At 37.1% G+C, this 16233-nt stretch overlaps 1 protein-coding gene across 6 annotated transcripts in view; it reads right to left on the bottom strand.

The window, feature by feature from the left end:
• SPART (spartin) overlaps nt 1-16233 on the bottom strand; it is a 90771-nt gene that overhangs the window by 15122 nt on the left and 59416 nt on the right. For all 6 annotated transcript variants that reach the window (XM_045474086.1, XM_045474080.1, XM_045474070.1 and 3 more), the window contains exons 2-5: nt 13129-13937; nt 9002-9199; nt 6270-6437; nt 2945-3068 (exon numbers count right to left, since the gene is read on the bottom strand). In XM_045474086.1, coding sequence (XP_045330042.1) covers nt 2945-3068; nt 6270-6437; nt 9002-9199; nt 13129-13935 — 1297 coding nt within the window. In that variant the 5' untranslated portion in view covers nt 13936-13937. The remainder of the gene's footprint in view (nt 1-2944; nt 3069-6269; nt 6438-9001; nt 9200-13128; nt 13938-16233) is intronic.

The following is a 16233-nucleotide window of genomic DNA, read 5'->3' on the forward strand; positions in this document are numbered from 1 at the left end:
AAAATCCAGTGTGTATTTAATACTAATAAGCACATCTCAATTTGAACACTAAATTTTTACCAGAAAATATTTGATCTGTATTTAAATTTCCTAAAATCCACAAGTGAAAAAGTAGATTCACATATCCAGGTTGTTCTAAACATACTCAAAAGTTCTCTACTAACTGAATCAAGTAGCAGTTTTTAAATTATATTTAAATTAGTTAAAATGAAAAAGTCAGTTTCTTAGTCACACCAGCTACATTTCAAGTGCTTGTGAGCTACATGTGACAAGTGACTGTTAAGTCTATACTGATCTTTTACCTTCTTGTTTATTACTATCTACTTTTTATTTCTATTTAGCTTTTCATCACTTAAAACAAATCGGAACCTTTTAAACTTTATCTATTTTGGTCGTTATGTATATATTCCACTGGTTAATCTGATTTTGTGCCAGGCAGTTAGTTTTAATGTAACCAACTATTAGAGATATTGCTAGAATTCTGAGGGAATAAGATGAAAAGTGTTACAAACACCTGCCAAAGTCTCAAGCAGTAAAGTAGGCCTCTTTGCGTTACCATAATGTAGTTTTTGCTCATTCTCAAATGATGCACTGCTGAGAGTTTTTCTGAAATCTCTAAAGAGATCTCTGCCCAGAATTAGCTGATATTAAGGATGCTCTACCTCTCTGAATAGAATCAGTGTGTGAAATCTTTGGAGGTCTAAGACTCTGTGACATGCTATACTTTCCAAAGATGGTCAAAATAGTATTTCCTGTTCTACATGTTCTTTTTACATGACCTTGACATTCCTCCCATTGAGAAGTGGGGTCTCTGTTACAATCCCTTCAATTTGAGCAGGTTTGTTACTTTCTTGTGATGAGTGATACTAGAAATTTCCAAGAATATGTCAGGAAGAGTATGCAGCCTCTAGCTGTTTGCTATATCATATACGCTTCGAACCCTGAGCTACCATGTAGAAGCCAAACTGGCTTAAGGCTGCCAAGCTGTGAAGAAGTTAAACCACATGGAGACCATGTCTAGGCACTCTATTTGGCAGTCCTAGATTTTGAGCTCTTCCAATCCAGATGCCAGATTTGTGAGTGAAGGAGCCTTTGGATGATTCCAGACCCCAGATACTGAGTCACTAGTCAGCCTTTGAGTCTTCCTAGCTAAGGTCCTGACCTCATAGAGCAGATCTAAGCAATCTCTGCTGTGACCTTCTGGAATACCTGGTCCACAGTTATCCTAAGCATAAACAAATTGTTGTTTCATGCCATTAAGTTTGGAATGGTTTGTCACACAGCAATAGTAAATAGAACTATTTACTATTTACTATAAATAGTGGTATAAATTTTAAAAAGTTTATAACCTTTGAAATTAGTTATCTACCTATGTGTGAATATAGGCAAGTTTTCTGAATACTGACCTAATAGCCTAGCAACCTGTAAAGTTATGGGGCAGGGTAGTAAGAGTGAAGGTTTTCTTTATAACTTCTTTGAAAATATTTTTCAAGGATCAATTTTAACTGTTAAAAATTGTAATTGAAAATTCTGGCTGTCTTTTCTTACCTCTAGCAGCTCTCTGACACCAGGCAAAATATTTTGTTAGCTCCTAGCTAATTAGTTTTCCCTTATTTTAGCTTGTTGGTTTTTCATGTTGAAGGTTTTTTCTGCTTTAGACACCGTTATTATTTTAATGGGGTTTTAGTACAGACATGGAAGTCTGTATTGACAGTCTTTTAAATGACTGGTCAAGATGCCTTTACAGGATCATGAATTTGGCTAACTAGCGACTGGTAATGTTTTTTAAAAACAAATTAGAATGTCTAAATCTGAGAGCTACTATAGTTGAAAAGCTAAAATGTTAACCAATAAAAGTGAAAAGATCTATGTCAGTAATGATAATTCTGGTTTTAAAATAACTGATCTGGGGCACCTGGGTGACTCAGTCACTTAAGTGTCTGACTCTTGATTTAGGCTCAGGTCATGATCTCATGGTTTGTGAGTTCGAGCCCCAAATCAGCTCTGCACTGACTAGCTGAGCCTGCTTGGGATTCTCTGTTTCCCTTTCTCTCTGCCCCTCCCCTGCACTCTCTTTCTCCCCAAAATAAATATATAAATAAATACATAAATATATTTTTATATATCCAACATATATATAAACGCATGTTTATGGGGCGCCTGGGTGGCGCAGTCGGTTAAGCGTCTGACTTCAGCCAGGTCACGATCTCGCGGTCCGGGAGTTCGAGTCCCGCGTCAGGCTCTGGGCTGATGGCTCAGAGCCTGGAGCCTGTTTCCGATTCTGTGTCTCCCTCTCTCTCTGCCCCTCCCCTGTTCATGCTCTCTCTCTGTCCCAAAAATAAATAAACGTTGAAAAAAAAAATTTTTTTTTAAATAAAAAAACAAAAACAAAAACGCATGTTTATATATATATATATGTATATATATATATATATATGCCTATAAAAAATTATAAAATAATTGATCTGATGCCCTTTCTAGCCAAAATTAAATAGTAGGGCCTACATCCCAAAAAGCTTGGCTGTAATCCTCAGATCTTTAATACCTCCACTGCTATGTGGTTAGGGAGTGCTGTTTTGCTTCCAAAGATGGATGAATATCTTACCATTTTTTGGAGGAAGAGGGAAGGGGAGAAAAGAAAAGGATTAAGGGAGAATTTCAAAGAGGAAAGGAGAATAACTAATTTTATGTTCAGAGTTGTCCTAGGAGTTTGGGGATTCCTGAAGTTTTTCACTATCAATTTTCCCAAAAGTGAAACAGAAAAAAAGCAAGAAGAAACTTATACCTATAGGATAATATGTGATGTTCTAAGAGACTAGTTCCTTTCAGGTATTTATAAAATGATCATTTAGAACCAAAATACAAAATTACCTTTCTAAGTAGTCACTTATGGATTCCAAACATTTCACATTATATGGGGGAAAAGTTAGCATTACTGTAATACCTGACAAAATATTTTGAGCCACTTTCTCACTCCATTCGGGTAATTCCTTTGCTTTGTCTTCTGAACCTGGCTCATAGGGTACAATGTGACTCAGATTAACTTCTTCACTTGGAGTATCTTTGGTCTAAATAGTAAAAATATTTCAAAATGTAAAACAGTAAAATACTAAGGGGAAAAATGATAAGCAGTATTTAATAAAATATTAAGCCAACAAACACTAGTTATAATTAATAAGATTATTTCCACCCAACATAGCTATCAGTACATTTTATACACAATATCATAACTGCCATGAAACTGAAAACTATACTGGTCTTATGTAAGGTCTCACTGGTAAATAAGGTTTAAATACCAACATATCTCCAATAGAGCATTTATCAACTCATATTTAAATTGATGAGATTATGGGGTTCCTTTATAAAGCTATCAACCCCTTAATAAGAGTATGCACATGGTGTACTCAGTAAGATTTAAAAGATTTGTTAAATGACTCAATCGGTAAGGATACATCCAAATAAATTGGTTTTGATAGAAATCAAGTAAAGCAAGTAAAAATATATAAACACAGAAAAATCTACTCTATCTGAATGGAAATGGGGAACATAGAAATACCTGTATTTTGCTAATTCAATAGCTGTTATGTGAGCTAGGGCCAACACTCAAATTGTCAAAGCTCAATGTACTCATTCTAAGAACTTAACAGCAAGCTAACTCAGACCTCATAATATAAAATAATTTGAAAATAAAACTGCTTAAGAGAACTAAGAGAACTTCACTTAAAATATAAAACATTAAAAACAAAACAAAAACTTCTATGGGAAGGGGGAAGCCATTCATAAGTAAAACCTAAAGACAAACGGAACAAAATATTTACAATTTCTATCTCTGATAATGGGCCAATGTCCTAATATATAAAGAGCTCCTGGAAATTGAGAAGACTAGTGACCCAGTCATAAAAAGTGGACAAAGTACAAGAACAGACAACACACAGAAAACAAAATTCAAGGAATCCTTGAGCATATACACATCACTCATAATAAAATCAATACAAATTAAGATATTCCAATACACCATTTCTCATCTATCAGACTGCCAAAATACAGAAAGACTGATCAGCTCCTCTGTGGATGAGGCTATGAGGAAATGGGTCTCCTACACTGCTGGTGGGAGTGCTGAAGAGTACAGTCCTTGGGGAGGGGAAATGAGCAAAATCTATCAAAATTAGGGGTGGCTTGGGTGGCTCAGCTGGTTAAGCATCTGACTCTTAATTTTGGCTTAGGTCATGATCTCACAATTTTATGAGTTTGACCCATGTCAGGCTCTGCGCTAACCCTGCAGAGCCTGCTTGGGATTCATGCTCTCTCTTGCTTTCTCTCTGCCCCTCCCCTGCTCACACTCTATCTCAAAATAAACTTAAAAAAATTATTTAAAAAAATCTATCAAAATTACAAATGCATTTATCTATTGACTCAGTAGCCCCACTTCTAAGAATTTACCTTATGAATTACCTGCAATGTATGAATCAATGGATCTAAAAGTTATTCATTGAAGCACTGCTTCTAATAGCAAAAACCTGGAATCATCCAAATATTCCTCAATAAAAGATTGGTTAAAGAAAACTATGAAAACTCATACAACGAAATATGAGGTAACTATAAAAAAGATTGAGAAGGTTCTCCATTTATTAACATTGAAAGATTCCCAGAATTTATTATCAGATAAAAAAATAAAATAGAGAACACTCTATGATGTTACCTTTTGTGAAAGAGAAATCTAACAGTTTTTACTTGCTTTCATCTGCCTCAAGAAACCTGGGGAAGAAATACAAGATCCTGATAAAAAGTGATTACCTACAGCGGCAGGGAAAATGGTATGGACAAAGGTGGGAGTAAAGCTTTTTCAATGTATATATCTGTTTACATAATTTGATTTCTTTTTAGTCAACAAATTGTTTTAAAAATGGAAGTTTTCAACAATGTGGAAAATTTCCAAATATACTGTTAAGTAAAAAAGCAAGAAGCAAAACAGTTATGTCTCACATACTGCCATTTGTATTAACAATTACGTATATGTGTGTATACATATATACACACACACACAAAATAAATGTGTATGTATATATGTTTGAAAATGCATAAAAGTAATAAGCAAGAGTAATAAGAAGCTAGCAGCAATGTGTCTTAGAGCAGGGAGCTAGGTGGCTGAGGGCCAGGGAGGCAGACTTACTTTTCCCTAAGTATCATTTCTACCTTTTGGATTTCTTTTTGTGCATTAACTTATACAAATTTTTTAAGTAAGTATATTTCTTTGAACCATCTTGGACTCCCAATGTCTTCATAAGCTGGTCTAAGATATTCAACATAAACTACAAATAAATGTAGAACATTCAAGTGGTATGCATTAATCCCACAGATAATTATTGAGCACTTACAATGCGGAATACAACAATGAAGGATACAAAACTGTAATTCAATACTCACAATGCGATTTTCTTTCTTCATATATTTGCTTATATTACTACTTCTGCCCAGAATCCCCTTCAATCTGCTATTTGTATGGCCAGCTCTTGCTTCATTCTTCAGAACTCATCTTAGCCATAATGCCCTCTCAGGAGAGCCTTCCTTACAGTTTCCCACACTATCATATGCCCATACTTATCTATGAGACTAGGTTGTACGTTAGGTGATGCAATCTAGCCTTCTATGTGCCTTCATCTAATGATCACACTGGATAGGGAAATTATCTCTTTGTTAATCTGTCCTCCTCACTAGATATTAAATTCCTTAGGATAAGAAATTTAACTTTTCCACTATGCTTAGCATTCTGGCACTAAACACTTACCAAACTGTATTCCCAATTTACCATTTAGAGAATATATACTCATGAGATGAAAAAAAAACCTACTAAACATATTTTTAAAAATCCATTCTCTTTCCTGATGACAATCCATAAAGAAACAAGACGGAATAAAAATGCTAGTGTAAGGAAAAGCATACCTAGCCCCAAGACCTTGGTATATACAGGAAAGTGGAGAACACCACAAAACAAAAAAAAAATGCATTAATGTAAATACAAAAAATCTTTCAAATACTTGAAAAAAAATCTATCCCCCAAAACACAGAATATGCTATAAAACAGTTTAAGTCACAAACACTGTAAAGGAAAATATTAAAGCTGATTCTAATAATTTTTACCAGTGATCATTTTATGACTGCAAGTCGCTCTGCTTTAGTAAACAAGAATAAGATTTACTTATTTATTTCACCAGGTGAAAGGTATCATTTGAATAGAACTCACACACATACCTTATTGTTTTTTTACTTACTTTTTTCCCCCGTTTTCCTTTATGACGCACGTCCTTATTGTCTTGGTCCAATGAAGGACCCAACTGTCTCACATCAGTGCCACTGGCTTCTTTCAACTGGTCAGAGGAACATCTTGCTCTTCCAGGGATTTGGAATTCATTTTCTCCTTCTGCCCGGTTCCAGTTGGCCTAAGGGGTAAAGGACTAAGTTCAAATTCAAATTTTCTCAAATGACTGTCCTCTTAGCTATGCTCTAATAATGTACTTGTTCAACTATCAGTGTTTGACAGTCTAAATATGACCACTTTTACTTGTCTTTCTTCTATAATTTTGTTTTATCTCATCATCCAAACCTCAACCCTTTGAGTTCTTTAGTTTGTAGCATATGGCCTAAAGCAAATTTCCAAAGACAAAGCATAAAAGATAAACTTACAGCAGTTATTAGGGTAAGTTATCATTAAATCAGATGTAGCTACATTTGAATTTAATTAAATTAACAAATTGTAAGTTTGAGGAAACAGATAAATATAAGACTAAGTGAGTTTAAAGCAATGAACAAGGGGCGCCTGGGTGGCTCAGTCTGTTAACTGTCCAACTCTTGATTTTGTTTGAGGTCATGATCTCATGGTTCATGAGTTTGAGCCCTGTATCAGGCCATGTGCTGATAGTACGGAACCTACTTGGGATTCTCTCTCTCTTTCTCTCTCTGTCCCTCCCCTGCTCACTCTCTCTCTCTCTCTCTCTCTCTCAAAAAATAAGCAAACTTAAAAAATAAATAAATAAAGGCAAAAACTCATGTCTGTTTAACCACTCTGCATTATTGGAAAACTGATTTTGTGTTTTTTGGTTTTTTTTTACTTAAAACTACAGGTATTTTGCTTGCATATACCTTACTGAATAAATACTTAAAAGTAAAAACAAGTCAAAATTATAGCTAATAACTAACTTTTGTTTCCAGTTGGGAGTTCTGGGACAATAGAGCAAACTAAAAATGACATGCAACTAGGGGCGCCTGAGTGGCTCAGTTGGTTAAGCATCTGACTTCAGCTCATGTCATGATCTGACAGTTCGTGGGTTCAAGCCCCACATCAGGCTCTGTGCTGACAGCCCAGAGCCTGAAGCCTGATTCAGATTCTGTGTCTCCCTCTCTCTCTGCCCCTCCCCCACTTGTTCTCTCTCTCAAAATTAAACATTAAAAAATATTTAAAAAAAATAAAATAAAAATGACGTGCAACCAAAAAATAACACCAGAGGAAAGTAAACATGTAACCTAAAAGTTGGTTTAATTTCTTTCCTAAAGCCCAGTAATATATGTCCAATGAATGTAGGGGTGAAGGGAGTAACTGCTCTATAATAGGTCTGAAATAATTAAAATGTCACTTCGTTCAGCTAAGTAAATGGCAAAGCTAAGACTTGAACACCTATCCACTTGGTCATGTTTCTGTCTTTATAAACTACTCTCTATGAGCACACTAAGGCTACACACATTTCTGTCTGGGGGCGGGGTCACATGTTTTGTTAATATACCTTAAATGTTTAGTATTGGCTATGCTAAAGTATATATTGACCACCAGATCATCCTCATATGCAGTTCATGTAACCTAATGCTACAGATGATTCTGACCTTTGGTTTAGCCAGTAGTCTATTCCTATCATCTGTGATCTTTTCAATATAGGTATGAATTGAAGGAGTATTCTAATTCCTGAGAAAAGAGTAACAAAGCTTTCGAGACTAAACTCAAGGGAAACCATTTTGTGAAATCCTCCCTGATCTCCTTCCTGAACTGTGTGTATACTTTTATTTCATCACCTATCATACTGTACTGTGGTTACTCAGCCAGTGTAAGTACAAGAGAATAGGAGTTGTTACATATCTTTATAGTGTCTTATTCTGTCTTCCCACCCACCATCTAATACCTAAACAATGGATTCTAAATACACACTGACTAGAGAATAAAAGATTATACAATTATGCTGTGAATCTCCTTCAACTTCAGAAAACTGTCAATATTCACAACAAAAATATTTTTCCCCTCTTGTCCTACATCAGGATGAGCAAGAACAACTAAAGAAAGCCTCTGCTTAATACTCTATTTTATCTCCCCATAACAGATCAACATGTACGCAAAAAAAAAAAACAGGCTCAAATAAGGAAAATTCACAGGATGACCAACCATATTTTAAATCACACTTTATTTTGTCTTTATTTGGTTTCACTTATCATGAGAACAAAGATAATTCCCTCAAATAAAACCTGTTTCTTCCTCAAAATGCCAATCATACCCCTAAAATGTCCAACTTAGCCCATATGCTAATGCCAAAATTACCTTCACTTCACCATTTAGTCCCCTTAACCTATTTTTCCAACTGAGCAGGAACACAGTGATGATAACAAGAGCTAACATTCACAGAACACTACCGCTTGCCAGCACTGATATAAGACAATATTAACTTTAAATCTTCACCACGGCCCAATAAAGCAGATGATATTATTTCCATTTTATAAGGAAACTAAAAAGAAGATCAATAAGTTGAGTTAAACAGCTATTAAGTGGAAGAGTTCAAATTCAAACCCAGAGCTCACAATCTTAATCATTACTTCTAACCAATTTCCAACTAGTATTTGTGAACACACAAATTATATATTCTCAATCTCCTAACTCTGATTACATTACAGCCTATTACAATTTCTCTAAAAGCAAAAGTTGCTTATGTTAAAGCAGATTTTCATCCTAAAGATGATCATACATTACCTGAAGCCGAAGGTCAGACATCTGTCTTAATAAATCCTCGAAGAGTTCTCTATCATCTTCTGGTAATTCAGAAGACAAGACAACCCCCACGAAGCATCCTGACGCTTGTAACATGGTATCAGGAAACATGTAGGCTCCCACAGTACATTTAAGAACTGGAGATCTATCAGGAACTAGAGGATACAACCAGTCACAAACCTGAAGGAATTAGTTTAAAAAAAATTAATCAAAAGAACTAGGTTTTCACTGAAGTTTTAGAATTGTTATACCAGAAAATAAACATTTCCAAGTTCTAAATGCATTTTACAAAGCTTTACAGAATCAATGAGTCTCCACTAAAAATTAGCTATTTGCTAGTATGATCTTTGTGCATACCACTCACAAGAACTGTCCTAAAAATGCTATTGCTCCATTAATTATACAGTGTTGAAATTAGTGACCTTAAATAGCCCACTATTAACCAATGGTGAGTCTAGTTTTAAATAAATAATGGCCAAAGTAAAGCGAAACCATATTATTCAAATTAGACATCCCTTTGTGGAAATACATAAAATCAAACTGTTTTCAAGTACATATAATTACTGATTTAATTAATTCTCACAACAATTCCATGAAGTTAGTTATTATCATTTCATGTACAAAACTGAGGCATAGAGAGGTTAATTAAGTTGCTCAGAGTCAACTAAAAAAGTAGAGCTAGGATTTAAACACAGATCTGGCACCAGAGAAGCCAGACAATTACTTTAATTAAATACCCAGAATTCATAATATTGAATAATTTTTTTTTTTTTAGAAATTGACATGACATAGCTAGAATAGAATATGAAGTTATGTTTATGGAGTTACCTTCTATTATTAAGTTCAATCAAAATGACACAAAGCTGCCCAGCAATATCATCAGATTGTCCATATGCTAAGACTTAAGCTCACTGGATGAGGCACATGGGTGGCGCTAGATTGAGTATCAGACTCTGGATTTCGTCGTAGGTCATGATCTCATGGTTCATGGGATTGAGCTCCCCATTAGGCTCTGCACTGAGGTGGCAGAGCCTGCTTGGGATTCTCTCTCTCCCTGTCCCTCCCCTCCTCACGTACATGTTCTCTTTCAAGTAAACATTGAAAAAAAAAAAAAAGACTTAGGGGCTCCTGGGTGGCTCAGTCATTTGGGCATCTGACCGGCTCAGGTCACAATCTCGCAGTTTGTGAGTTTGAGCCCCGCGTTGGGCTCTGTGGTGACAGCCTGGAGCCTACTTCTGATTCTGTATCTCACTCTCCCTCTGCCCCTCCCTGGCGCACGCTCTGTCTCTCTCTCTAAAAAATACACAAATATTAAAAAAAAATAAAAAAGAAGACGACTTAAGCTTACTTTCTGGAGATCTAAATTCAGAAAAGACTAAGCTTAAATCATGATATCCAAATGAATTCATTTTCATTGAGATTACATTCTTTGAGCAAGGAGAATATAATTGTGTTGCTCACTCAGGACACATGGTCTTCCTAATAATAAGAAACTGGGAAGAACAATCTATTATCAAAATATTGTATAGTAAATATGAGTCAAAGAGCATGGAATATTTCATATAAAAAATGAAAAATTCTCAGGGCGCCTGTGTGGCTCAGTCGGTTAAGCGTCCGACTTTGGCTCAGGTCATGATCTTGTGGTTCCTGAGTTCGAGCCCTGCATCAGGATCTGTGCTGACAGCTCAGAGCCTGGAGCCTGCTTCGGATTCTGTGTCTCCCTCTCTCTCTGCCCCTCCCCCACTCACACTCTGCCTCTCTCCAAAATAAGTACACATTAAAAAAAAATTTTTTTTAATGAAAAATTCTGGTATACTGCCATCATTTCTGACCAACAGAATATAAACTTGCAGGGATCAAAGAATCCAAGTCTGATTCTTTCTTGGAAAGTGCTTAAAAAACACTTTCAAATTCTTCTTTTATAGATTGTCTTTTTTAGTCATCTCAAATGCCACTTTCCAACTTTTATAAAAGTCAAACTTTAGAGAAGTCACAAAATTGATTATCGCGTTTTCCAAAGTATGATATATTGCCATGAATAGTATATGAAATAAATTTAAGTAATATACAGACTATTTGAGTAGTAATGTATTTTAATATATATTAACAAAAAAATACATCTTTCTCTCAACTTCACAGCTGTTATTGGTTAGGATAAAATTAACAAATGAGACATTTAAATTCAAGTATTAGGAAAGTTATAGCAGAGATACGAAATTGACAAAAAAGTTGTAAAGATTATACTTACATAACTAAAGTTTGGGAAAGTTTTATTTTACAATGTCATGATTTCTCTAAGATTAATTACATTCTGGACACCTTGATTGAAAGGGAGTATCCCCAAATCTTCTGAAATAAAACCTTATACACCTTTCTCAGGGTAGATCATTAAGAACTGGAAGGCTCATCCACCACAGGGTGATTTCACCCAGATTCACTTTCAGGGGGCAACTTATGTCTAAGTTCTAATTAATGGAATAAATGTAATAGGTTTAAAAGGTATATTACAACTAAAACCAGGGGAGCGCCTGGGTAGCTCAGTTGGTTAAGCGTCTGACTTCAGCTTAGGTCATGATCTCACTGTTCATGAGTTTGGCCCCATGTCGGGCTCTGTGCTGACAGCTCAGAGCCTGGAGCCTGTTTCAGATTCTGGGTCTCCCTCTCTCTCTCTCTGCCTCTCCCCCACTCACGCTCTCTCACTGTCAAAAATAAACATTAAAAACAAAAATTAAAAAAAAAAAAACTAAAACTAAAACTGGGGCATCTGAGTGGCTCGGTTGGTTGAGCGTTCAATGCTTGGTTTTGGCTCGGGTCAATATTTCATACTTCATGGGGGCTCACATCAGGCTTTGCACTGACAGCACAGAACGTGCTTGGGACTCTCTCTCTCCCCCTCTCTGCCCCTCTCCCACTTGCATGCACTCTCTCACATGCACTCTTAATATTCCAATTTAAATGTCTCATTTGTTAATTTTATTCTAACCAAAGGAAATGAAATCTAGGTAACTAATGCCATAACTAAACCAACCACATCATCTGGACTCTGGACAATAGGACCTGCTTTGCTCAAACAGTCATCTCCCTTCTAAGCAAACTCCTTTGTTATACCCAATGTAAATGGAGTCCTCATTTTGTACCAATGTCCAATCTTTTAAAAATACATTGTTATTGGAACATCACCTTCAGAATACTTCATTAATTCTATAACAATGCCCTAACATCCTGTATTTATAGCACCAGTCTTTACTCTTTGACAAAGAGCATCCTGGTAAATTTATCTGCTTGGAATGTTAAAATGCATCTTAAATTATCATCAGAGTCTCTACTTCTAGACCAAGGTTTCTCAACCTGTGCATGATTAACGTTTTGAGTTAGATAATTTTTTTATTGACAGAAGCAATACTGTTTAGATGTTTAGCAGTCCCCCAGCCTCTACCTACTATCTGCCAGGAGCAGTAGCACAACAATAGCAGTTGTGACAACCAAAAATGTCTCTAGACGTTCCCAAAATGTCCTTGGGTTGGGAGGTGGGGTTGGGAACCACTGTTCTATATACTGGACTGCGTCTAGCCCAGATCAACTGCTCAGATGGGGCTTGACAATATTTGTGGAAATTTACACATCCATATGAGTTACATAAATCTCTTCTGAAATTGAAGTTATTAGGTTTCTTTTCAATTAAAAATTGAAATTTTATGGGTACCTGAGTGGCTCAGTCAGTTTTAAGTGTCCTGATTCTTTATTTCAGCTCAGGTCATGATCTCACAATCCTGAGATCAAGCCCCACATAGGGCTCTCTGCACTGGGCACAGAGCATGCTTAAGATTCTGTCTCTCCCTCTGCCCCTCCCCATATTGTCTCTCAGAAAAAGAAAAAAAAGAATTCAAATTTTAAGGATGAATGCTTCGATACCCCTCAGGTCCTGTCATCATAATTTTAAAAGTAAAACACAAGCTTGTATCTTTAAGGGTCATAAATTTCATACAATATATTAAAAAGAACCAGAAAGATCTTTTTACATTTATTCTCCTGGATACATAATATTGACAAACAAAAATAACGTATTTCATACATATTTCAGATTATGTTTACACCTTTCATTGGCTTACCTGAAGAAACCCAGGAGGACGGTTTAGAACTGTATCAAGAGAATTATCCAAGAACCTCACAATTCGAAGATACCCTGGATATGAAGGTGCACTAACCTCCCCTGCAGGATTTACAAAAAAAATCTGTACTCCATTTGGTATCAAAATCAACTCATCTGCATCTAGCCCTAAAGTCTCAAGAGGAGGTGGTTGAGAATGATTCCTATAAAAGTCTTCTCCAACTGATGAAAATTCCCCAGATTCTGTCCCATAGGATACAGTATAATGACCCTCAGCAGCCTGAGGAGTATAAGCAGGAGGTGCTTCTGCTGGATGACTCTGAGATGGTAAGGATAAAGAACTAGATGCAGAAACCAACCCTGGACTTGTTGAAGTGCTTCCATTTACTTCAGTGTGCTGAGAAAGTGAACTAAAGGAGTGAGGCTCTGGTGACTTTTCAGGTATGTCTTTAGGCGGAAATTCTGGATATAACTTGGGCACCTCCTGGAGATCATTCCGTAGAGAAGTGGCAAGACCCTTCTCCAGAATTTCCAATCTGGTACGTACATTCTGTAGTGTTTCTTTCATTTTCTGTTGCATCTGTCTAGCAGATTCCCAACCAGGACCAGTGTGTTCAGGCTCTGTGGATGAAATGCTGATTCCCCTGAGCAGGTGTCCTATTCCTTGCTTATAGTAGTTCTTTGCTTCTTCCTTCTGACCTAATTCATCTGTATTCAGTCCTTTATTAACAAATAAAAAGGCCTTTGTGTATGCTTCCTTTATGATCTTAATTTCAGAAGGTTCTCCATTTTGTGGTTCTTGCTCCATTTCTGCCAAACAGAAAATATTATCTTCAATTATCTAATTTAACTATTTGTTTACTGATTATCAATTTCTCCTACCTAAAGATATTTCAAGAAGACAGGAGCTTTGTTGGTCTGTCTTGTTCACTATTGTACTCCCTAAGCCTAGTATTAGATCTGACATAGAGAATGCACTCAATACGTATTTGTTGAATAGATAAATAATGCTCGTTCCTAAATATCTTTTTATTAAAAAAATTTTTTTAACATTTTGGAGAGACAAAGAGAGACAGAGGAGAGAGGCAGAGAGAGAGGAAGACACAGAATCTGAAGCAGGCTCCAGGCTCTGAGCTGTCAGCACAGAGCCTGATGCAGGGCTCAAACTCAGGAACCATGAGATCATGACCTGAGCCAAAGTTGGATGCCCAACTGACTGAGCCACCCAGGTGCCCCTCTAAATATCTTTTTAATTAAAAACAGAAGAGAACAGGAATATATCTACTGAATAATTTTCTTGTTCCAGTTTCTTATAATAAACAAAAGTTTCCTATCACATATCTAACGTTAGAACCAAAGAGCTTCATTCTAAAATTTACTATAATACAGATCCAGATTTTAGCCAACTAATTAAAAATGAGGTTGAGGGGCGCCTGGGTGGCGCAGTCGGTTAAGCGTCCGACTTCAGCCAGGTCACGATCTCACGGTCCGTGAGTTCGAGCCCCGCGTCAGGCTCTGGGCTGATGGCTCAGAGCCTGGAGCCTGTTTCCGATTCTGTGTCTCCCTCTCTCTCTGCCCCTCCCCCGTTCATACTCTGTCTCTCTCTGTCCCAAAAATAAATAAACGTTGAAAAAAAAAATTAAAAAAAATAAAAAATAAAAAATAAAAATGAGGTTGAAACACACATTAGAGAGAAGAAAAATGAGAAAAAAATATCTGGATAAATCTTTAAAGTTACCTGCTTCAATTTAAAGGTGTCAAGTTACTCACATGTGGTTAGTTCTATTCCCTCCCAAAACTCCATTAAAATAACTCTAACAAGGGGCGCCTGGGCGGCTCAGTGGGTTAAGTGTACAACTTTGCCTCAGATCATGATCTCATGGTTCGTGAGTTCGAGCGTCATGTTGGGCTCTCTGCTGTCAGCAGAGCCCACTTGAGATCCTGTCTCCATCTCTCTCTGCTCCTCCCCCACTCATGCTCTCTCAAAAAATAAACATTAAAAAAATAATAAAAAAATTAACAAGATTAAAAAGGCATAACCTCTCATTCTTGTTAATGAGAAAATGACATGAACAGGTACTTCACAAGCATATATTTTTTAATGTTTATTTTTGACAGGAGGAGCTAGTGGGGGTAAGGGCAGAGAGACAGTGGATCTGCATGGAAGAGGGCTCTGCAGGAGGGCTCTGCACAGGAGGGACAACAGGGAGTCCCATGTGGGCTCTTACCGAACCATGAGATCATGACCTGAACAGAAGTCGGAGGCTCAACTGACCAAGCCACCCAGGTGTCCCCCAAAAAGAGTAAATTTTTTTTTTAATGTTTATTTATTTTTGAGACACAGACAGACAGAGCATGAACAGGGGAGGGTCAGAGAGAGAAGGAGGCACAGAATCTGAAACAGGCTCCAGGCTCTGAGCTGTCAGCACAGAGCCCGACGTGGGGCTCGAACTCACGGAGTGTGAGATCATGACCTGAGCCGAAATCGGCCGCTTAACTGACTGAGCCACCCAGGCGCCCCAAAGAGTATTTAAATAGCCTATGAAGGGGAGCCTGGGTGGCTTAGTCAGTTAAGCGTCAGACTTCGGCTCAGGTCATGATCTCACAGTCCATGAGTTCAAGCCCTGCATTGGGCTCTGTGCTGACAGCTCAGAGCCTGGAGCCTGTTTCAGATTCTGTGTCTCCCTCTCGCTCTGCCCCTCCCCTGTTCATGCTCTGTCTCTCTCTGTCTCAAAAATAAAATAAACGTTAAAAACATTTTTCTTAATAAATAGCCTATGAAAAAGTGTTCAACACCTTATCTTGTGCATACCTTCATTTCAAAGCTTATTTTACACAGTGTGCTGAAAGATTTCCTGAAATAATGTGTCTCTGGAAGAAATGGGCTGGCTACTGAGAGGGAAGGCAAGGCATGGGGGGTGAGGGGTGGGGGGGGATGGTGTCCAGGGGTCTACAGCTGAATAGCATTCCTTGCTGGCACCTCCATCTTGGGGGAGGGGGAGGGGGAGAAGTTTAGCAGGGAAAAACGCCTGGAAATCGATCAGGTGAAATGTAATTGGACTCTCTGCACACACAGAAAGGAAAAGTGTGCGCTAAAATACTGTAT

This window comes from Leopardus geoffroyi, chromosome A1 (genome assembly GCF_018350155.1).
Source record: "Leopardus geoffroyi isolate Oge1 chromosome A1, O.geoffroyi_Oge1_pat1.0, whole genome shotgun sequence".
NCBI lineage: Eukaryota > Metazoa > Chordata > Mammalia > Carnivora > Felidae > Leopardus > Leopardus geoffroyi.